The sequence below is a fragment of the Medicago sativa genome, chromosome 1 (genome assembly GCF_051527215.1).
Source record: "Medicago sativa cultivar Bolivia chromosome 1, Bolivia_mono, whole genome shotgun sequence".
NCBI classification, from domain to species: domain Eukaryota; kingdom Viridiplantae; phylum Streptophyta; class Magnoliopsida; order Fabales; family Fabaceae; genus Medicago; species Medicago sativa.
The window spans coordinates 27365451-27388716 of NC_140749.1; the positions used below are offsets into that span (position 1 = coordinate 27365451).

General features: G+C 34.3%; 4 protein-coding genes and 1 pseudogene across 4 annotated transcripts; 3 read left to right on the forward strand and 2 right to left on the reverse strand.

The window, feature by feature from the left end:
• Window positions 1–6031: 6031 nt before the first annotated feature.
• Window positions 6032–7571, forward strand: LOC146953918 (uncharacterized). Its single transcript, XM_085743067.1, has 3 exons — window positions 6032–6262; window positions 7102–7433; window positions 7502–7571. Exons 1-3 carry the CDS (start codon window positions 6032–6034, stop codon window positions 7569–7571), a joined length of 633 nt encoding a protein of 210 aa, XP_085599193.1.
• Window positions 7572–10251: 2680 nt separating this feature from the next.
• Window positions 10252–12910, forward strand: LOC146953919 (sporulation-specific protein). The gene is made up of 2 exons (XM_085712575.1): window positions 10252–10474; window positions 12627–12910. The coding sequence occupies exons 1-2, from the start codon at window positions 10343–10345 to the stop codon at window positions 12726–12728; spliced, it is 234 nt and encodes a 77-aa protein (XP_085568701.1). The 5' UTR covers window positions 10252–10342; the 3' UTR covers window positions 12729–12910.
• Window positions 12911–14178: 1268 nt separating this feature from the next.
• On the forward strand, window positions 14179–15132 carry LOC146953920 (uncharacterized; annotated as a pseudogene).
• Window positions 15133–16263: 1131 nt separating this feature from the next.
• LOC146953921 (cullin-3A-like) lies at window positions 16264–20258 on the reverse strand. The gene is made up of 2 exons (XM_085712584.1): window positions 19940–20258; window positions 16264–19513 (listed from the first exon to the last, which is right to left on the reverse strand). The coding sequence occupies exons 1-2, from the start codon at window positions 20116–20118 to the stop codon at window positions 16468–16470; spliced, it is 3225 nt and encodes a 1074-aa protein (XP_085568710.1). The 5' UTR covers window positions 20119–20258; the 3' UTR covers window positions 16264–16467.
• Window positions 20259–21185: 927 nt separating this feature from the next.
• Window positions 21186–21925, reverse strand: LOC146953922 (uncharacterized). Its single transcript, XM_085743085.1, has 3 exons — window positions 21721–21925; window positions 21585–21668; window positions 21186–21505 (listed from the first exon to the last, which is right to left on the reverse strand). The coding sequence occupies exons 1-3, from the start codon at window positions 21923–21925 to the stop codon at window positions 21186–21188; spliced, it is 609 nt and encodes a 202-aa protein (XP_085599211.1).
• Between the last annotated feature and the right edge of the window lie 1341 nt (window positions 21926–23266).

Consider the following 23266-nt stretch of genomic DNA (forward strand, 5'->3'; position numbering starts at 1 on the left):
ATATCAGAATGAACAAAGTGAATAAAATTAAATGATGTATTATTGTATTTTCATATAGGACTTTCAATGTCAAGGGTCTATGACTACATTAAGGATCTCAAAAATGATTTGGACATTTGGAAAATAGGATTTGGACTGTTGGATTCTAGGATTGTGACTGGTAGTAATGAGAATCAACATATGAAGCTCATTATTTTTTATGCAAAGGTTAGATAAATTAATTAAGATTTGTTGTAATTTCCTTTATGATTTATCAATGTTACTTATTAGTGTACATTTTGATTTATTTATATTTTTTGGTTTCTTTCTCGGATTTAGGGTGATCGAGTTCATGTAATAACTCGATATAGAGAATTGGAGCATTGGAAGGCTTTGATCGAGGAAAACAGGATTTATAATTTGTATAATTGTCATGTGTTTGATAATGACATTGCATTTAATCCCTTTAAGGTTGTTTTTGGTCATGGTACAAAGGTGCAAAAGTATGACAAGTTAACTAATGTTCTTACTCATGAATTTCACTTTAAGTCATTTAAGGAAATTCAAGATGGAAAATTCAAAACCAACGTTTTATGTGGTATAGTTATGTGCTTTAATTTATTTTTTTTGTTTTCTTCGATTATAATGTTCTTATAGAGGTAATTTTTTTTTTAAAGAAATCATCGGGTTTCTTCATGAGATTGTCAAGACAACGCCAATTGGGACTGGAAAGAAACTACGAACATTGTGTTGAAAGATAAAAGGTATTATTTTCTAATTTGTCAGCATCAGATGATAGGATTTTGTATAAGTTTGATAATGACCTGAAAGATGTATTTTCTTATGCAGTGGGAATGTGATTGATGTTACACTATGGGAAAAATAATTCGTAGCTTTATCATTTACCATCTATTTACCTTGAGTTCTTTGCTTCCATTTTGTAGTCAATGACAACCTAAATATATGTAACAATTGGTCAGGTTCGAGGCTGCTCATCAACCTACATCATCCGGTTGTTGAAAAGTTTAAGACTTAGTAAGTTTGCATTATGATTTCACAGTACAGTGTTAGAATAACTTATTATTTCACAATCTGATTTGATTGTTTTTTGACCATATTTCTTGAATTGTTGTCATGACCTTAACACTTCTCAAGCTCAGAGTCAAAGCTTCAGTCAGAACTTAAGTCAGATTTTGACTTCTTTTCAACGTACTTCATACAACGATTTTTCCAGTCTGTCTCAAGTTAGGCCAATTGCCGAATTTATAAACTTAGTCAAGGTTTGCTTTTTTTATGCACAAACATGCTTTGAGTTTTTTTGCGCACAAATTAAAAATACATATTGCGTTATTCTTTATTTCATGTGCATAATTTGTGTTAGGATACATACTGCATCACTGTTTGGAAAACAACTAAATTCAATCCTAACCAGTTTGGATGGTATTATGAGAGTTGCACCAAATGTTCGAAGACATCAATGTCAAATGGTGCTATCTATAAATGCACATGCGTGAGTGATGCTTAATTTCTATTTGTTTCAACAATTTTAATTGGCCAACAGGGTACATATAATCCACATGCATGCATTTATCTAGACTTTATAGGAAGATAATAGGAAGATAAATTAGAAGTCATGTTACATTTTCTTTAACTTAAAATCAGTTATGCTACCTTCATTTTATAAATTATATGTAACTATATTCGCATACATCTTATCCATGTTAATATGCATTAGACTAATATTGCAGTTATTTTCCTATTTAGCATTTCCCAAACGAGGTGTCAAGAACAATTCTGAAAGAAAAGCACAAAACAATCACTCTCATTGATGACCAGACACAGAGAAAGTACAAGTGTCGCCTCATTACCGTCGAAAGAGGAAGCTATGAAAAATACTTGGGTGGGCAGTGGTTCAATTTCTGCAGAGAACGTGTGATGGAAGAAGGTGGTAAGCTCATCTTTGATTTCGAAAAGTCACCGAAGAACTTGCACGTTCGAGTTGATCCAAAATAGATCTTTGCTGCTCAACTATTTGAACTTCTACTATTTTGGCGTATCGCTTTGGACTGTAATCGTAAACAATCTTGACTTTGGGATGTCATTTGTTTTTTTTCATTTTGTTTGATGTAAATATTGACAAAAATCCCTTTTTGGTTAGTCTATGACACTTGCAGTCTCTTTTATAAACCTAACTATTATGTAACGTTAATCTGCATATTGTTGGTTCCTTCATTGGTTCCAATTAGTATCATGTTAATTATAATGCTGTTTTCCTAATCTCTTGAACAAAATAGAACATGCTCTTTTCCTACAGAAAATCTTTATAATGTTTTGGTAATTTTTTTAGAAATGTACATATAGCTGAGATTTGTGCAGTATGCTAGCTTGATTTTCACATTTAAGAACCGCAACAATTTCTTAGAAAAATGCAGCTATTTCCCTTAATTTGTTCGTTTCTCCTTTATAACAAAGTTTTTTAAAAATACAATAAAAGTGATTTATTTAGAATATCCGAGTTTGTGCAATATTCATTAATTTACTCATTTTCTTTTGGAACAATATTTTTACAAGATACGTTATTCAACCCGTGCGAAGCATGGGTTTGTAACTAGTTTAAAGAAAAAAAAAAGATTACATTTTGTTAGTTTTAGCAAAATAATAATAATTATTATTATACTAATAATACGATTCTCAGTCCAGTATATAACCGTTGATAATTTCTGATTCCCTACCTACTAGTGACAAATTAGCCAGGTCAAGTAAAATATGAATCAACGCTTAGTATTGCTAATTAACTAATGTTGTTTCAACAAGGTTTAATGTCTTCATCAAATACTCTTAACATGTTTGCCAAATGCAGAAGAATTACAAATACTCTCGGTACTCAATTGTTCACTACTAATAAACTTATTTTTATGAAGAGACTGCAAAATAGAAGAATTAGGATGACCAAGGCGTTTGTGCCAGAGATTGGAAGCAAGACCAGCAAAGTGAGAGGGAGAGGTGACCACATAGAGATCGCCAAGGTTATTACATCTCCTGAGATAAATCCCCGTCTAGGAGTCAAATATTGAGAAATCAAATAGGTCAAAAGACACATAAACATTATTGTCAGTACTGAGTTGTCGCATAGAAATCAAATTTTTAATAATTTGTGGTGTGTGTAAAACATTGTTAAGGTTTAAGGGTTTGTGTTTGTGAGATGTAGGTAAAGTTGTGTGACCAGACCCTTGAATTGGAATATCTTGTCCACTACCAACAATTAATTTCTGATTTAAATTACTCAAAATAGAATAAGACAAGAGATTACTTTGTAATGTTGCTGTATGAGATGAAACTCTAGTGTCCATGTACCATGTGCTGTCCGAAGGAGTGAGAGACATGGTATGCATAGCAGCTGCAATGTCAGTGGGTGCTTGTGAAGCCGTGGCAGTGTGAGTCTGAGGGCGCTGACCTAAAATGCATGGCTGCCTTGAAGGACCGGTGGGACGAGTCCACTAAGATGCAGGATAAGGGCAAGAGTATATATAGTTACAATAGATCTCTAGGAGAGTAATTACAAAATAATGAAGAGTAATTACAAAATAATAATCAACATAATTACTAACATAATTACATAAAGTTAAACATTCAATCAATTTTTATGTTTAAATAAAATATAGTTCAGGCTACCTTCCTTCGATGATGTGAAGTCCTCTATTTTTATTTTCTTGGTAAAATAAGTCCCATATCTTTTTTGTAGAGGGAATAAGTCTTCTATCTTCCCCTAAAGAAAATTTACATATCTACAACTCTCATAATTTTTTGTTAATAAAAAACACGTGTCCTTTCCTCAACCACGAAAAAACGACACATGCACATAAGTGATTACATTTTGTTAGTTTTAGCAAAATAATAATAATAATACGATTCTCAGTGCAATATAAAACTCTTGATAATTTCTGATTCCCTACCTACTAGTGACAAATTAGCCAGGCCAAGTAAAATATGAATCAATATTTAGTATTGCTAATTAACTAATGTTGTTTCAACAAGGTTTAATGTCTTCATCAAGAAAAATAAAGATTTAATAATGTCGTTTGTCAATTGTCATTGGAAGATGTTAGTTGTTTTAGGCTACATTTCAACATCAAAGGTAAAAAATATCTACAATAAAGAAAGTGGAATTTGCACTAAGTTAGATTAAAAAAGAATAAAATAAAGGCAAATGAGATTTCATTATTGAGAGGTGAAGTGTAACCTGTCACGTTGCTTGGAATGATTCAATTATAAGTCTTAATAAAGTTAAGCCAATAAAAATATATTATTAGATGCATTCAACCATCAAGAATTGAGTATTAGATTTTATCCATTGTCAATGTCATTACTTTAATCGCCTAGCTTCATTATGGACAAGACGACGAGAATTAGTAGAGCAATTTTATGCAAACAAGGCACAACTAATAACCAAAACATCATTTGTCAAAAAAATATCAAAAACAACAAAATGGAAACAAGAAGGGTCATGTGACCTTTTGATTGAGATTGAGCCATGCAATGCAATAGTTAGGATGGGATAAGAACTACCGGTGTTTTATTCTCTTATGTTTCCAATTTTTGTGCAGTACATAGAATTTGTAGCAAGCTACTGCAAAAAATCAACTCTTATATTGTTAGAAGAAAAAAAAGGAAATGGAGAAATTTTAATTTATTAAAGTCACATGAATGACCAATTTACCACTGTCCTTGAAGGAATTTCAAATCCACACCTTAAAGTTATAATTGTCAAACTCTTAACATTAAATTAACACGTTAACTGATCTCATCTTGATTTGAAATAAAAGGTGAATAAATAATATTTTGGTGTAAATCGAGTATATTCTATGCACAAGTGTTGAAACAAATCTCTCGAGTCGGATAATACCACAATGGATTGCAAACTTTTTCCTTCAAATATCTAAGTTTGTTGCATTCTCATACTTTCAAAAAGTATTGTAAAGCATAAGATATCTACCACCAACTTATAAACCACTTTTGTAAAGTTAAAATTTTGTAAAGTAATGATATTTTGACATCGATTTGATCACAACTTTGTTGCCAACCTTGTTTTTCTCACTTCTTATTGGTCAAAAACAATGGAGAGAGAAAAAGGAAGAGAGAGGATAACAACATCATATGAGTATGAGAGAGAAAGTTGTCAAAAAGTGGTTGTCAAAATATCATTTCTCAAGTTAAAATTAAATAATATTGTTTAGTAAAATAAAAAAATCAAAGATATTATCAAAGCATGTCTATTCATACACCAAGAGTAATAGTTGTTGCATAGGCGGTATTCCAGAAGAAAACTATGTCTCACATTAGATAGAAATAAACTATATTAACCAACAGTCCAATTAAACTGCATTTAAAACTTTATTTTTATTGTTAAAAGTAAAGGTGAGATTTTTTTTTTTTAATTTTGGAGAAAACTAAGGTGAGTTAGATATTAATTATTAAGTGTGTTTTCCGACTCTTGCGTGTATAATTTTTTTGGATGATTGTACCACAAAAAAAATTTGGATGAGAGGAAAGAATTCAGTTTGTGTATCCAATATATTCTCCAACGAAAATTAGTCACCATTAAACATAAGTCAAAATTTATTTACCAATAACATGAAGACCAAAAAAATACCCTAAGGGTTTAGTGCAAAACTTTAGAAAGGGGGAAAAGAGAAATACCCAATTTTTTTTGGTCAGACAGTCTAGTGGTTAGTGCTCACACACTTTAAATGTCGAGAAGTGGGGTGTCTGGAGTTCGAACCTCAGCCCTTACATATAATATGCAATATCCCTAATAACTGAGTTAAGCTCACGGGGATACTTAATTTATTTGAATTGGCAAGTAACTAGAAATAACATGAAAAATATGAACCGGATGTATAATTCTCACTTTCTAAAATATCGTTTTTTTGGTAAATGGTGATTATATTTCGACGCATTTATCACCTTTTTTCTGCTTGAAAGGGGTCTTCGTCAAGGTGACCCTTTATCATCTTTTCTCTTCCTTTTGGCTGCGGAGGGCCTCAATGTAATGATGTATGCGGCTGTTGAGGCCGATTTGTTCAAGGGTTACATGGTGGGATCGACGAATTCAGTTGTTGTTTCTCACCTTCAATTTGCTGATGACACGTTGTTACTGGGAGTCAAGAGCTGGGCTAATGTCCGTGCTTTACGAGCGGTGTTGTTATTGTTTGAAGCGATGTATGGATTGAAAGTGAACATCCACAAAAAGTATGTTGGTTGGGGTCAATATTTCGGACTCCTGGTTAGCTGAGGCATCTTCGATTCTTCATTGTAAAGTGGGACATGTGCCGTTTTCCTACCTGGGTCTTTCTATTGGGGGTGACCCTCGTAGACTAGCGTTTTGGGATCATGTTATGCATACAATTAAGTTTAGATTGTCGGGGTGGAAAAGTTGTTACCTCTCTTTTGGGGGCCATTTGATTATTCTCAAGTCTGTCCTGACCTCTCTATGTATATGCTTTTTCCTTCTTCAAAGCTCCGTCAGGTATAATCTCTTCCATTGAATCTATTTTTACAAAAAAAAAAAAATTGGGAAGGGAGTGAGAACAATAGAAAAATATCTTGGATTGGTTGGAATACTGTTTGTTTACGAAAGGAGCATGGGGGTTTGGGTGTTAGGAGGTTGGGGGAGTTTAATCGGTCTTTGTTAGGGAAGTGGTGTTGGAGGTTGTTAGTAGATAGGGAAGGGTTCTGGTATAAGGTGTTGGTTGCGAGGTATGGTGAGGAGGTGGGGAGGTTGGGGGCCGAAGTGTTTCATCATAGTGGAGGGAGATAGCAAAAATTAGAGATGGCGTAGGTGAGGGTGGGGGACGCTGGTTTCCATCGTCGGTGGTGCGCATGGTGGGGGATGGTGCCGACACATATTTGTGGTATGATAGGTGGTTAGGGGAGGTTCCTTTTTGTACGCGGTTTAGTCGTTTATTTGACTTATCTATCAATAAGTCATGCTCGGTTGCTACTATGTTTGATCTTGGTTGGGAGGAGGGAGGAGAGGCGTGGAGTTAGGAGAGGAGTTTGTGGGCGTGGGAGGAGGAGTTGCTTGTGGAGTGTAGGACTTTACTTTCCACTATTGTTTTGCAGCCTAATGTTCCAGATAAGTGGCAATGGCTCCCTGATACTGAAGGGGGTTACTCAGTGCGTACATGCTATCAACTTTTCACTTCTCAGGAATTCATCCAGGCGGATATCCCAGATGATCTCATTTGGCATTCTCAGGTTCCACTGAAGGTGACTATTCTTGCTTGGCGTCTGCTTCATGACAGGTTTCCAACTAAATCTAATCCAGTGTACAGTGGTATCATAGTGTCCGAGGCTTCCTTATGTACGGAGGCGTGTGGCCAGACCGAGACGGCTTCTCATTTGTTCTTGCATTGCGCCACTTTTGGCTCTTTGTGGCAGCTAGTGCATTCTAGGTTAGTGGTTACATGTGTCGATCCTCACAGTCTTCATGATCACTTCATTCAGTTCCCTTATTGTTTAGGTGGTTTGAAGGTGCGGCGATCATTCCTCCAGCTTCTTTGGCTTATGTGTGTTTGGTTAATTTGGAATGAAAGAAATAACAAGTTTTTTTAATAATTCTCATTCCTCTATGAGATGATGGAAAAAGTTAAGTTCCATTTCAATTGGTGGCTGAAGGCTAATAATGCCACTTTTGTGTTTGGTTGTCAGAGATGGTGGTCAAACCCGTTGTTTTGCTTGGGTATCGGCTGACCTATGTTCTTGTATTATTTTGTCTGACAGATTGTAACATTTGACGGGTCTTCTTAGTGCACCTTATGTTGAGAAGACACCTGTGATTTTGTTAATATATACCATTTTTGCTTCTTCAAAAAAATATTTCGACACATTTAGTTCTCTTATGTCTATTCAACATTTTTTTTTTTTTTATATTTCTTTTCTTCTTATTACATCACTAATACACATATCACCACTCTATTTCTTTCTCTCTCAAATGTCTACAAGGTATATGAGTAACCAAATATAAATGTTCATAATTAAATTCAGCTAGAGTAATTATTCATCCATTACCACAATTTCGACCGGTATTAGTTTGATATAGCTTCTCCGATGTAAAATGTGTAATATAGCATGTGTTTCAAATGTGTTTGAACTTCCGATCATCCTCAAAAACCATGCCATACTGGCCAACCATTTATGGAAAGGAGAGTGAAACATTTGAAAAATATAAGATCGTTGCTTTTTAATCACCTTAAATAACATTTTTTGTATAAGTTACGGTGCTTCAGTTGGTAAGAACACCCCGTTCTCTCTTGTGAGCTGTCATCAAAACCTTTGTTTCTTCTACTTCATCCACTAAAGAGGGGTGAATTATGGTCAATTTTTGACCCAAAATCACCTCTCTAACTCGTTTTTGTTTCTTCTCTTTCTCTTTCGATTTTTCTTTCATGATTTCGTCGTTTTAGTGCGACGTTGTTTTGTTCGTTGTCTTTGTGATGCGTTGATTGTCTTATTTGTTTCGTTCAGGTATTTGTTCGGTTCAGATTATCAGATCAGGTTCAATCCATGCAGATCCAATCAACGACTTTGATGTTGTCAACGTTGCAAAACAAGATACACAAATATTCCGGAGACTTGGATATAGTCGTATGTGTATGCTTTTGTACTTTGCCATTTTATGCTATTAACATGGATGTTGTGAGTTTGTTAACAGATTCATCCTTTTTGTTTTTATCAAATTTGCATAGTATTAATGTACTCTATCAATTTGAATGAATGAATATAATTTATTTTTGTCAAAAAAAAAGCATGGACGACAATTAACTATCATTCGACACGTAACGACAATTAATTGTTATTTTAGCACTTTTTAAATCGATTAAATTACTTTTAAATTAGTTTAACCAAATTAAAAAGTGTTCAAACGACAATTAACTTTCGTTCAATGTGTTTTAGGTATTTTTGAACAATTATTATGTACCTAAATAGCAATCTTCAAAAAATTTTCCTTTTGCTTAAATGTTTATGTGGGCCTTTATACTTGTCTAGGCCAACCGTGGCTTAATCTTGGGTGGATAAGTCATAAGGGAATTATTATTCACATTTCCACATTTGTACTTCTACCTCCACATAATTTTCCATGAAACGAAAACATCATTAGTTATTTTTTTTTGAAGGACGAAAACATCATTAGTTATTAGGCTTAATATCGGTTTTCGCCCCCTAACTTTCACGAAGTTGCGATTTTGGCCCCCTAAGAAAAAAACTACAAAATCGCCCCCTAAGTTTTGGCCCCCAAGACCAATTTTTGGCAAAAAAATAACACGTGACACCTCACTTAGGGTGTGCCACGTCAGCGTAGACTGAGTCAAAATTGGCCTTGGGGGCCAAAACTGTCACAAGTGCAAAACTTGGGGTGATTTTGTAGTTTTTTTTTTCTTAGGGGGCCAAAACGCAACTTGGGAAAAGTTAGGGGGCTAAAACTGCTATTAAGCCTAGTTATTATTATTAATCGCTCGCTTTCTTTTTAACTAGCATGGTACAATTAAATTAATGAAGTAATTTTTGGAGTAATTTTTCTTATTATACCTTTGTTCTAATTCACCGATAAATTTCTTTTTTTCTTCTTCTTTTAACACACATTCTCTATTTTCAATAAATTTGATTATAGATCTTTCTCATATAACAAACAATATTTTTAATAATTGTAAAATAAAATAAAAAATTTCAACTTCATATTAATCAAAATATAACTTTGTTCTTCAATTTCCTAAAAAAGCCTACATTCTTCAAATTGCCTCCAACTCCTTTAATCAAAATTTATACTTAAATTATGACTTCAACAAGATTCACATTGTGTGACATAAATTTATAAAATTTAGACTCTTCATAGATTCATTATTATAGGTAACAATATTTTGTTTTAAAAAAATAAATTTTGTTTAAAAAAACAAATTTGAATTTTCAAATATGAGTAATTGAAAAAAATGTATAATTGACGAATTTTACACATTAAAGATTAAAAGGACAATTAAATATGGACATATTTTTGACTAAATTATATAGGAACATAAAATTAGAAAATTGATGTTCCCGCATCAAAGGTTGCTATGAAACACCACAAAATTACCAATATAACTCTATTGACATGTAACTGTCGTTGAATTTACGATAGTTAACTATCGATGAAATTTAGGGTTAAATTTGTTATTTTGATCTTTCTTAACATTGAGTGTAGTGTGAAAAGCAATTTTCAGAACATTAAGCATCAAACGAATGAAATTGGCCCAGCCCATTTAAGAGAGAGATTTGATCTGAGTTGTTTGGTGGCTGAGTTCATCTTGTTTCTTCAAGGAAAGGAAAAATGTCATCACTGGGAACATCGAAGGGGATTCTAGAAATTGCAAAGTTTGGTGTATACGTAACTGTACCAATCGTTCTTATGTACGTTTATGCTAGCAATACCGACAACTCCCTCCACAAATTCATCGGAAAAGTAATAACTTCTCTCTTTCTCTACCTTTTTTCTTAGATTTATTCTTTAATTCATCATTACAAAACTTATAGCTTATATCTTATAAGCTCATTTAACTAAAACAGACATGTTTGGTACCCTTGACCTTCTCATGAGCTTATAGCTTATAACGCTTTTTCATAAGCTAATTCAAGTAGCTTAAAGCTTTTTTTTTTTTGAGCAAATAGTAGCTTAAAGCTTATAGCTTATCATTATTTATTTCAATTTTACCCTTGTCTTCTTAATTGGAAAAAATTAAATATTAATTAAATATATTATTTTATGTCATTTCATGTTTATACTCTAGTTCAATGGTTAACTTTACCAAACTCTACAAATTCAATCAGCTAGGTTATACGCTATCAGCTAGATTATCTCTATTAGTGTGATTAGGTAAGATCTTGCCTGATCGAAATATAAAATGATGTTTTAACTCTACTAGCGCATGATTTCGTTACATTATCATCAAATCATGCATTGCTACGTCACTAAGTTTGATTCTTACAACAATCACCTCAAAAAGTCACCCTTTTAGTGACATGGAAATGCATGATTGAGTGATAGAAGGAAAACCTGTAACCAATTTATTTTACACGGATAGTACATCAAAATAAAATAGAAGAAATTTACCTTTGAGTGGTAGAGAACAGTTAGAACCTATAAGTTGAGTTTTAATCTTTTGAGAAACAGGGTATCGCAGCTCAGGAAAAGAGTAGAGATCAGAATTTGCTTATGCTATGAACATTACAATGAGTCATAGTGTTAAAATAGATACACTGAAAAAAGTGAACGAAGAATAAAAGCATAAAATGGTTATTCAAAAAAGTTTCTTTGCGCAAAAGTAAAACATTTCAAATCGTTAATAGAATGAGGGAAGCCCAAGAAAAATATACCTAATTCAGCTTCTTCACATTTTGTTGCTTGAGCACCGTTAGTTTGCGAATGAACATGGTAGCTATGTGGATGAAGATTAGACGATAAAGAAGTTTCCATCTCTGTGTTTGCCATAACTTTGTATGTTTGTTGAGCATAAGGATTAGATTCTTCATTTTCTTTGGAACATATTAAACTTGCCTTCGTTCCCTGGTTATTTGGAGCATTTCTATGTAAATCTAAGAAATCTAAGAAATTCATAGCATTCAATAGCCAAACAAATTCTGATCTCTACTCTTTTCCTGAGCTGCGATACCCTGTTTCTCAAAAGATTAAAACTCAACTTGTAGGCTCTAACTGTTCTCTACCACTCAGGTAAATTTCTTCTATTTTATTTGGATGTACTATCCGTGTAAAATAAATTGGTTACAAGTTTCCCTTCTATCACTCAATCATGCATTTACATGTCACTAAAAGAGGGTAACTTTTTGAGGTGATTGTTGTAAGAATCAAACTTAGTGACGTAGCAATGCATGATTGGATGATACTGTAACGAAATCATGCGCTAGTAGTGCAGCAGAGTTAAAACAACATTTTATATTTCGATCAGGCAAGATCTTACCTAACATGTCACACTAATGTAAAATTGAAATTGTGATAGATGATCAAGAAAGGTTGCCTGTCTTTCGTCTCAGTCAAGCTAATGAAACCAAATACATTAATAATGGTGGATTGTATACAAGCTCTATTTTTCCGGGACAGTCATAATACTTTTTTGGTACTAGGATATAGCAGCCCTATAATGTAGCAAGATTTGAACAAATTGATATTGTATTGCGATACGCTATTTAGTATTAAGTGTAGTTAAAAAACGAGTAAACGACTATAGCAGCATTATATCACTGTGAAGTAGCGGAATTTGAACAAACCGCTAGTTATTTGTGATTGACAATACTATTGTTACTGGAGGGTGATATTACCAAGAATATGTAGATAGATTTCATTCTTTCGCCATTACTTGTAACAGAAGCTCACTTAAGTTATAACTTAATCCATTAGGAGTTTTTTTTTTTTGTTTTTGTTTTTTGTTTTTACAATAATCCAGTCTGGGTCTTAGTAGCTAATTCCTTGCCAAATTGAATGTCATTGCTTGTTGGCTTTGAGTTCTTATCATTCTGAGCCCAAATAAATGCAATTATGTTAAAATTGTCATTTTGATATATCATCTTTTAAACTGTATTTTCTTGTTATCATATTGCAGAAGTCATACATTGAATATCCCAAGGATACAAATACGCCACCGCCACCAGAGGAACTTAGGGAAATGGCGAGGGAGCTAGCTCGCAAAAGGAACAATCACTGATGCTCCTTGTGGGTCGATAGTTCTTTAGTGGTTATGTACTAGTTTTTGTTTTTGTTGAGGGAAGTGGTTATGTACTAGTATCACTCATTATACAGTTAAATATGATGTTGTTATGTATAATGATGAATAAATTCTAAACTACTCTAAATAAAAGGTTTATTTTTTCTTCCTTGTTTGCGAAATTCTCAAGTTGTAAACATATATTTTAGTTAATTTATGGTTAATCATAAGATCAATACACATGTAATAATAATTTTAAAATTTGTTTTTATATCTCGCAATGTTCTTGCCAGTATAAGTTTTGGCAAAGGATGACATTCAAGGCAATTGTACTATTAAAAACTAAATTCAATTAGATTTTCAATAAGGAGTGAATTGAAACTGGGTTTTGTACATGGAACGTTTTAAAAATTAAACTAAATTGGATTGTTCAACTGGGAATGAACATTGTCGACGTTTTTGTCATTTGAGCGGTTTGTCTGGTTTTATCCCGGTTTTCTCACTATTATATCTTGGTTTGATCAATTAGTTGGTTGAACCATGACCGAGCAGAGGTCTTGCCGGTTTGATGTCTGCTCTGGTTTTTAAAACATTGAATACATCGGGACATCATATGCTTTTTTAATTCAAACACGACGCCTTAGACTTGACATATCTATACTTTTGGCCATCCTGTTATATTTCAGCCATGTTTTCTGGTTATACGATGGATGTTGTCTATTGGGAAAAATTAAGGAAATGAGAAAGTATCACTTTGGTGGATGAAAATGTTTGCTTTCATATTAATTTTCAAGAAGCTATATCAACCAATACCAAACCTTATAAGCATTTGTAATGGATAGTGTCTGCTACGAATGTTGACTTCTTTCAATTGTTTCTTCATTTAGTTTTTCTTATGAAATTTCCTGAAGAAAATGGAACATACTGTTAAGTAAACGAGTCAATGTTAACAATTTCATGATAGAATGAGAAACCAATTCAACATTGCATGATCAGGTTGATGGTGAGAATGATCTTGTTGAATTATGGTTACTATTTTACTAATGGTTACTATTGACCAGTGTTGAATTATGGTTACTATTGACCGGTGTTGTTGAATTATGGTTAAGTTTGAATTGATTATTCGGACTTTAGTGGATTTTGGAATTTTTAAGTTAATTGCTTCGAAAGGTAGAAAAACGAAAAAAGAATCACTAACGTTACTGGTATATCTGGCATGATATCTGTAGGTCTGACTGATTCTTGTTTAGTCGCTATCATTTCCTTCTTTCAGTTCAATGACATGTTCTGGAATTAATGAGCAAATGAAGAAAAACTTTTGATGATCTATACAAGGATCGATTGGAAAAATAGAAGCAATTTTCTGGTGTTGTGGCTTCAACTTCCATCCTTTGCGCAATAGAAATTCGGTTCTGAGTTAAAATGTTCAAGAGACTACGGACCCTTTAACATGGTTGGATTGGAACTCATACCAATAGGTACAATTTTGGCTGTTCTAACTAGCCAGATTGCGAGAATAGCAAATGCAGCAATTGATGTTCTTATCGACAAAGAAAGTTTCTATGTCCCTTCAAAACACCTTCTTGATATTGCACCTGTCCTAAAGGAATTGCAGCTTCAAGAATTGAATGAGCCACTAGCTGCAAGGGTCGGTCTGGAGTCTCTTACTTATGAAGTGTTGATACATAGTTAAGGAGGTTGAACAAGTCATTAGGGATATTGGAAGGTCTCTGGCTGCACTGTCTCTCGTAAATACCGAAGTCCTGTCGAGAATTTTTGATCAAGTCAACAGACTACAGAGCGAGATGCAAAGGGTCAAGTGTGAGGCTTCACAATCTCAGCTTGACATTGTTGATAAATGGAGTCATGGAATAAAAAATTCGACCAGGCTTTTGCGAACGATATGCTTGAAGAGATAGCAAGGACAGTTGGGGTGGAGCGTTCAGAGATTGGCAAAGAGATAGCCAGTATTAGGTGGCGAAAATAAGAAGCTGCCAACATGAAAGAAAGAGCAAAAGTTATATTTTTGGAGCAGATCATTTTGCTACTCTCTCGAGCTGATGCTGCAAGGGATTATGAAGAAGTTAAGAAGCAATACTTTAAAAGGGTTCAGTTCAGGTAATCGAATGATATGGTTCGAGGGAAAAATATATTCCACCACTTAATTCTTTCCTCTGTTCCATAACCGTAGCTGTTATGGTAGATCCTATCAGTCTTTGCAATGGTACTACAAACCGTAGCTGTTATGGTAGATCCTGTCAGTCTTTACAATGGTACTACAAGTGAGAGATTTGCCGTCGAAGTTTGGTTTGATGATGGCAACATGACTGACCCGAAAACGAAAGAGGTTTCAAAAGTGACAACAATTCTTGACATTGAGGGACCAAAATATAGCAGTTTATGATTTAGAGGAATGGATAGAAAGCAATTGGGCAAAAGAATACTTGAAGGAGTTATCAGTTGTTCATTTTAGTTCATTGCCACCATGGTACCAATTTTTATATTGAGGCTGCTCTCATTTTGTTCTTAAATTGGAAGTATACCAGTTCTACCATTGATATTCATCTATTCATGAATCTTAAATTTTTTATTTATATACCTGCAATCATGAATACAATTCAAACTCAACATTTGCATAATATATTATAGGAAAAATGGTTGTATCTCAAGGATGGGGTGACATTATTTCCTGCTCACATAATATGGTTATAGAATTTTAGAGGAAGCAATTGATTAGCTATATGTGTTGCTTCAAGATTGATCTTGATGGAACAGAAGTTACTGCAAAATGCTTTCTGAGCATTTCAGCGCAGTTACTTTCCTTGTTACCATTGTAAAGGGACCTGTAAGCGTTTCAACTGGGATTACAGAAACATTTATGCAAAATGTCATTCAAAAATATGAAATCTATACATGAACTGTTTTAAAAGGATGGACCAAAAGTGGTGATGAAATACTTTTGGGGTTCTAAAAGTCAAAGAATTTTTTTAGACGAACTAAGTCAAAGAATTTTTTTAGACGAACTAAATTGAAAAGTTAAAATATTTATAGGGATCAAAAATATATTTAACCCTTAATACCAGTTGCATCACTCCCAACTTATTATTTTTCATTTTTTATTTGTTATAATGAAAATATATCAATGTTTTATAAGGGTAAGTTTAGTAAAATCACCAATTTCTTTCCTTTCTGCCTTTTCCTGTTTTTCTTCTCTTTTTTTAGCTTTGTAACCAAAAAAAAAAATCTATGTAAAATGATCAAATTTGATAGTTATTATGGTACATAAAGAGTATAAAAATTGTCCAGATTTGCTGATAATTGAGACGATTATAACTAATCAGAGACTAAATTAGTAATCTAATAGATAAGTGATGCGAGACTTTTCATATAATCTACTAGACAAGTTCAATGTTAACTTGGTGAGACAAGATGGTAGATAAAGTCAGTAATAACAAGCAACCAAGTCCCTTATAAGTAGGCACTGTTGTTAGCCAAGTGGAAAGCTAAGCAGTAACATTTACACACAGAGCAAGCATTTAAGTATGGATACTACAATAATGACATTTAGTAACACTTGAAAATTGTAACTAAATCAGAAAAATGGTTACTAATTAAATTTAGTAACACTTGAACAATTGTTAGGTAAAGACTGTGTTAATAAATAATTTAAGTATCGATACATCAAAACAGTTTCACTAGCCACTGTAATAACCCTACTGAATAAACAATCATACCAATTCTAAGCAGAATATCGATACAATTTTCTGTCACTGTTATCTCTCTCCAGAAATTCCCTCTCAATTAGAGACTCAATCCGTTTCTTTACCTCCGTTGGATTTGCAAGGAATCGAGACTGCAACTGCTTTGTTACTTCAGCTACAAGATTCTTGTGTTCCAGTTTCTTCCTAGATTTCATAATCCTCACTATTGAAGCCTCAATCTGCGGCCTCCGCTCCTCCTCAACTCTTTCTTGAGTTTTCAGTTTCTCCGGTTCAGGTTCCGTTTCAGCAACTACACTTCCTATTTTTACCTTATACAATTTGCTACTGAACTTGTCATTAACAAAGAATTCATCAATCTCACTAACATATTCATTCATAGGCTCCTTCCTTAGGACATCTCTACCCTTAACCAAAGCCAAAGATTGCAAGCACCTCTTCAAATCGGAAGCTGGAATGTCAGTAGCTTTCTCAATTTCCTTGTAGCTTAATCTATCAGCATTATTAAAGAGCATGAGTACACACATTTGATACGTAGAAACATTTAACTCATGTTTCTGACCATTCCCAAAAGTTGCTTTTAAGTCTGCTGTGCCCATATTAGTTTGCCACGACAATTTCCTGCCGGTATAGTTGCTGAGGTAATATAACAGAAATTTCTCGCAAAGTACTATCATATCATTCGGAATGTTACATGTTACACTAGATTGAGTTGGCCAAGACCCTGCTGTCAGAACCTGCACAGTAAGTGTAGCACCATCGGCATCACCTAACTCAGGGTGGCTGGCGTAAAAGCTCTTCATCGGGTCTAGAGATGTTTTCATGTCTGTAAACATGCCCTCTAATTTTGCAGTAAATTGGTATCCACATTCTGTCTTCAGCTTAACTATGAGTCTCCTCTCGGCATCATGAGAAACTTTTTTTTCAGACAAAAGCCGCTTTGCAAGGTGCTGTTTGTAATACTTCTCAAACACATCTTTTTCCTGCAAATAACGGAATAAAACCATAACCTTGTTAAGAATAATCTCTACAACATCCTCACTAATTCCCTTTAGACCATTTTGAAGCTTATCGTCTAAAAATAGTGAAATGTACTCTGGAGAACGAGGATTCAAGTTAATGAAAAATTCAAATGAGGAATTCAAATCTTTCTGGAACAACTTGTCATTCCTAAATGCCAAATTTATAATCTTGTCGAATTTATCTTTCTCATCTAAGAGCCTCTGCACCAATTCAACCGGATTCTTCAACCTTTCTGGATCAGTAACAAGCTGCTTACCGTAGTCTCTAATGTATGAAGTCATCACTTCTCGTATTTGCGAGAGACCACCGTTGACACGACGGAACAAGTTATACATTCTACTCAAATCTTCATACGTATCATCATCATTAAGAGTAATCTCTACAACATCCTCACTAATTCCCTTTAGACCATTTTGAAGCTTATCGTCTAAAAATAGTGAAATGTACTCTGGAGAACGAGGATTCAAGTTAATGAAAAATTCAAATGAGGAATTCAAATCTTTCTGGAACAACTTGTCATTACTAAATGCCAAATTTATAATCCTGTCGAATTTATCTTTCTCATCTAAGAGCCTCTTCACAAATTCAACCGGATTCTTCAACCTTTCTGGATCAGTAACAAGCTGCTTACCGCAGTCTCTAATGTATGAAGACATCACTTCTCGCATTTGCGAGAGACCACCGTCGACACGACGGAACAAGTTATACATTCTACTCAAATCTTCATACTTATCATCACCAATCATGTTTACTAACCCAGAGTTCTCCATATGGATTAATTTAAGCATTTGATTTTCGATCTCCTTCTCCACCACAATAGTAATCTTCTTTTGAGTGCTAGGGTCCAAGTAGTGGCTCACTCTATCAATAAATTTCAAGTGCATCTCAACCTTCTTGAGATAATCCCCACAATCACAGCACTCAATAAATTCCTGTGATTCAGCCCAGTAGAACTCAGGATTCTCAAATTCTTGCACATAAACGGAAGGGCCTAAATCCATTAGCATATTTGTTATATTTCTAATCACTTTTCTGTTAACAACTTCTCCAGCATAGTCCTTGCATACTAATTCCAAAAGCGCATTCGACAATCGAGTCCTTATCTGGTTTGAATAAATAACATTTTCGCTCCACAGGTTCAGACCATTACTAAATGCCAAATTTATAATCCTGCTGAATTTATCTTTCTCATCTAAGAGCCTCTGCACAAATTCAACCGGATTCTTTAACCTTTCTGGATCAGTAACAAGCTGCTTACCGTAGTCTCTAATGTATGAAGTCATCACTTCTCGTATTTGTGAGAGACCACCGTTGACACGATGGAACAAGTTATACATTCTACTCAAATCTTCATACTTATCATCACCAATCATGTTTACTAACCCAGAGTTCTCCATATGGATTAATATAAGCATGTGATTTTCGATCATCTCCTTCTCCACCACAATAGTAATCTTCTTTTGAATGCTAGGGTCCAACAAGTGGCTCACTCTATCAATTACCTTATTCAGGCGCATCTCAGCCTTCTTTAGATAATCCCCACAATCACAGCACTCAATCAATTTCTGTGATTCAGCCCGGTAGAACTCAGCTGAAACTTGCAGCAAAGGATTCTCAAATTCTTGCATATAAACGGAAGGACCTAAATCCATTAACATATTCGTTATATTGCTAATCAGTTTTCTATTAACAACTTCCTCAGCATAGTCCTTGCATACTAATCCCAAAAGCATATTCGACAATCGAGTCCTTATCGGGTTTGAATAAATAACATTTTCTCTCCACAGGTTCAGACCAAGTTCATAAACAGGTGTCTTGTTGGTCTTTGGGATATAAGTCGTATCCATGTACATTAAAATGTCTCTAATCTTTCGTAATGCCTTGCTGTGATCATTCCATTTTCTGTTTAATTCTTTCAGAAAGGAACTACTTTGAGTGGCTGCAACAGATGTAGCCATCTCTTTGACATGAAAAGTCATGGTGGCAACCAGTCCAGAGTATAGCTTCTCCCCAAAACCGTGAAAAATCATATTGCAAGCATTTCTGAATCCACAATATATAGATGATAAAATATTAGAAACATGAAATTTGTGGCTCGTATGGAATTATGGAAAGGTGAAAAAAATACAAAGTTCATTTATGTCGTAGCAAAATTTATATAGAAAGATCATATAATTATCCGCGAAAACGATTCATTATTTCAGATTTTACCAACAAATAAATAAGGGAGAGGACAATAAGGAAAGTAGGCCTCAAAGTCCAACCACAAATAGTAACATCATTATCATAGGAATACAACCTTAAATCCAAATACTTAATTATGAAAATAAGCTAACTAACAACCATAGACATATCATCATCATTACCAACTTGATCATTTAAAAAACCCTAAATCCAATGATAACTACTGCAACTACATATCTTAAAAGACAAGCACAGTGAACACAAATAAGAATGATGAGAAAGAACCTGTAAAGCTCTTCAAAACTGAGAATATTCCTAGCGTTGTGATTGTATATCCGACGAATTGCACGTTCCAGAGTGTTCCAAGCCTTGTCACCATATTCAGCACTCATGTCCTTGGAAGCCTCTATCGGAACATCCTTTTTCTTCTTGATCTTCTTCTTCTTCTTCTTCTTGTTACTCATCTTCTACTTCTAAATACAACTCTCTCTTGAACCTTGCTTTGCGTTTCTTTTTATCGTTTTTCCAAGGTATGACCTACTTTGAAAACAATAAGGTTGGAACAGTCAATGCTAGGTTGAATTAGTCTCTGCAAGCCGCAAGGTATGACCTATTCAAAACATGTTTTTCCTTGACACAAAGCAAACGTATTTTTTTTTTTTTTTTCTGTTGACAAAACAAAGCAAACGTATTTGTTTTTAGGGTTGTGAATAGTTGGGCCGAATTATGGTTTGCTAAAGAATTCTGCTCTTTACCCAAACGGTTCTGCTCATTCCCAAAGTAAAAGTCCAAAATGCCCCTACGCAACTTAAGTTGCGCTAGTGTATTCCGAGCTTATGTTAAGTTGTGGTGATACAATAGTGCAACTTAACATGAGCTCATAATACACTAGCGCAACTTAACATGCGCTAGTGTATTTATGTTCAGAATACACTAGCGCAACTTAACATGCGCTAGTGTATTTCTGTTTTATTGCTCATAATACACTAGCGCAACTTAAGTTGCGTAGGAGCATTTTGGACTTTTACTTTGGGAATGAGCATAACCGTTTGGGTAAAGAGCAGAATTCTTTGCTAAACTTAAGTATGACCCAGTTAAAATTTTAAGGTCTAGGTTTGATATGTAATATACTCCATCCGTTTCAAAATGAGTGTCGCTTTAGCAAAAAAAATTTGTTTCAAAATGAATGTCACTTTCAGTTTCCAATTCAATAATAACTTTTTCTTTTCAATTATACCCTCCAATTAATACTCTGCACACTACTTCCAAAATATTACTTTTAAAACTAATCAATATTTAATAAGGATAATTTGGTAAAATAATCATTCTCTTTCTTTTAATCATTGCATTTCTTAATATGTGTGTAAACACCTAAAACGACACTCATTTTAAAACGGAGGGAGTATCATAAATTTATTTATTTATTACTAGACCGCCGGCATGTGCGACACACAATATCAACACTAAAAACAATATATTAACAATTGAATTTTTTTTACATTATCTACATCAGCCAAATTCAAAGAGACTTTTAAAAAAATGCAATATGTTTCAAACTCACAACCCATAGAATCAGAGACATGACGTAATAATCAAATTTTTCAACTAAATCCAAAGTAGGAGTTAAAATAGCCCGATCCTTGAAAAAACTTGAATTATTCATGTTATCAAGCAAACGTGGGTAAGTTGATTCAACAATATCACCTATATGGTTCCCAGAAGTTTGGATACAAATATCCCCAGGTATATCAATATCAGCTTCACCATCGTCATCAATTCCCAAATTTCCATCGCCAATTTCAAGTATCCATTTAGCAAACAGTCTTAAAGACTCATTTTCATCTGGATCTCCTGAAAATTGCAACCTCATATTCCTTGTAAGTTTCAACACTTCCTATACACGTTGCATGAACAATATCAGCCCGGCCACCTCTAGGAACTACTGGCAAGATCTGTCGAAAATCACCACCAAAGACAATTGTTTTTCCACCAAATGGTAAATCCTTTGCACCATCTACAACATTGGTCATTACATTGCGCAAGGTCCTATAAAAAGCCTCAAATACCCATCGATTGATCATAGGCGCTTCGTCCCATATGATCTAACTGGTCATAATCAACAAAAAGGGCCTTTTTACTTTCTTTCTCAATTCGACAACACAACTCTTCAGATGAATCCAATGGAATCACAAACTGGGAGTTACTAGTTCTACCACCAGGGAGAAGTAACGATGCAATTCCACTCGAAGCTACCCATACGAAGGGCAACATTTTCAAGCAGAAGGGGTGAAATTTCACAGTCAATAAATTAAGCATATCATTCATCAAATGCATTTAACAACATAAACATTATTAACATATCAAACATTTATCACTTAGCATCTTAACAAATCATAATTATTTATTATCATCAAATATCATCATTAGTTCGTAAACAAATATCATTCTTAATTCATAAGCAAAATCATCTTTAAATCATAACCAAGTATCATCATATATTTAACAACTTAAGACATCATAACATCAACATCAATATTCATTTAGTATCATATTATTATCATCATCAATCATAAACAACATCATCATCAAACATCATCATCAAAACATAACAACCATCATCATCAAAACATAATCAAACATCATCATCAGACATCATTTATCATCTTATAGTCATCATAATAGCTTCTTAATCAAATTCATCATCGACTTCATAATCATAATCATAAACAACTTCATAATCGACTCGACTCTTGACTTGACAATGCGACACAACTTGACAATGCAACTCTTAACAACTTAACAACTTAACAACTTTAAACCATCGTGAAACTTCTTGATATGCAAATGCATGTGGTACCATTCAACAACGTAAATGAGCGTAATTAGGCTCTTCAACATGTGAGCATAAAGCTGCCGGGCTTAAAGCCCCCAACGTAGTTTGAGCACAAAGGCTGCCGGGCCTAAAGCCCCCAACTTTAATGAGCACTAAGGCTGCCGGGCCTAAAGCCCCCAACTTTGATGAGTATGCAATGGACTCAACCTCTCCTACAACTTAGACAACAACGTGAGCATCTTATACAACTCCATTATCATGGACAACTTCTTAAATTCTTGCAACTTAGACCGACTCATGCAACTTCAAGACTTTAACAATCAACAGCAGCAACCAACAACAATTACAACATATAGCAGTGTTTAAAATAACATATCAACATTAAAGGAAATGAATCATAACAACTTATCATCATAAAACATCATAAATAATTCTTATACATCATCACTACTAATCTCAGTCACTTAAACAGACTCCTGGAACTTCTGAAAGTATCCTAAACAACCCTCTTTCTTACTTCTAAGATCAACTCATGACTACACGTGCGAAAGGATCGCATCGGGACAATTTTGGGCAACTAACAGCCTAACTCGCAGTGGCGAGTAACTTTGGTCGCAACGGCGAGCAAAGCGTGCATTCTGGGATTCCTAAAGTCCTTGCTCGCAATGGCGAGCTATCCTGCTCGCAATGGCGAGCTATCCTGCTCGCAATGGCGAGCTCACAGGTCACTCGTAGTTGCGAGTTTTATTGCTCGCAGTGGCGAGCTCTGGTTCTTAGCT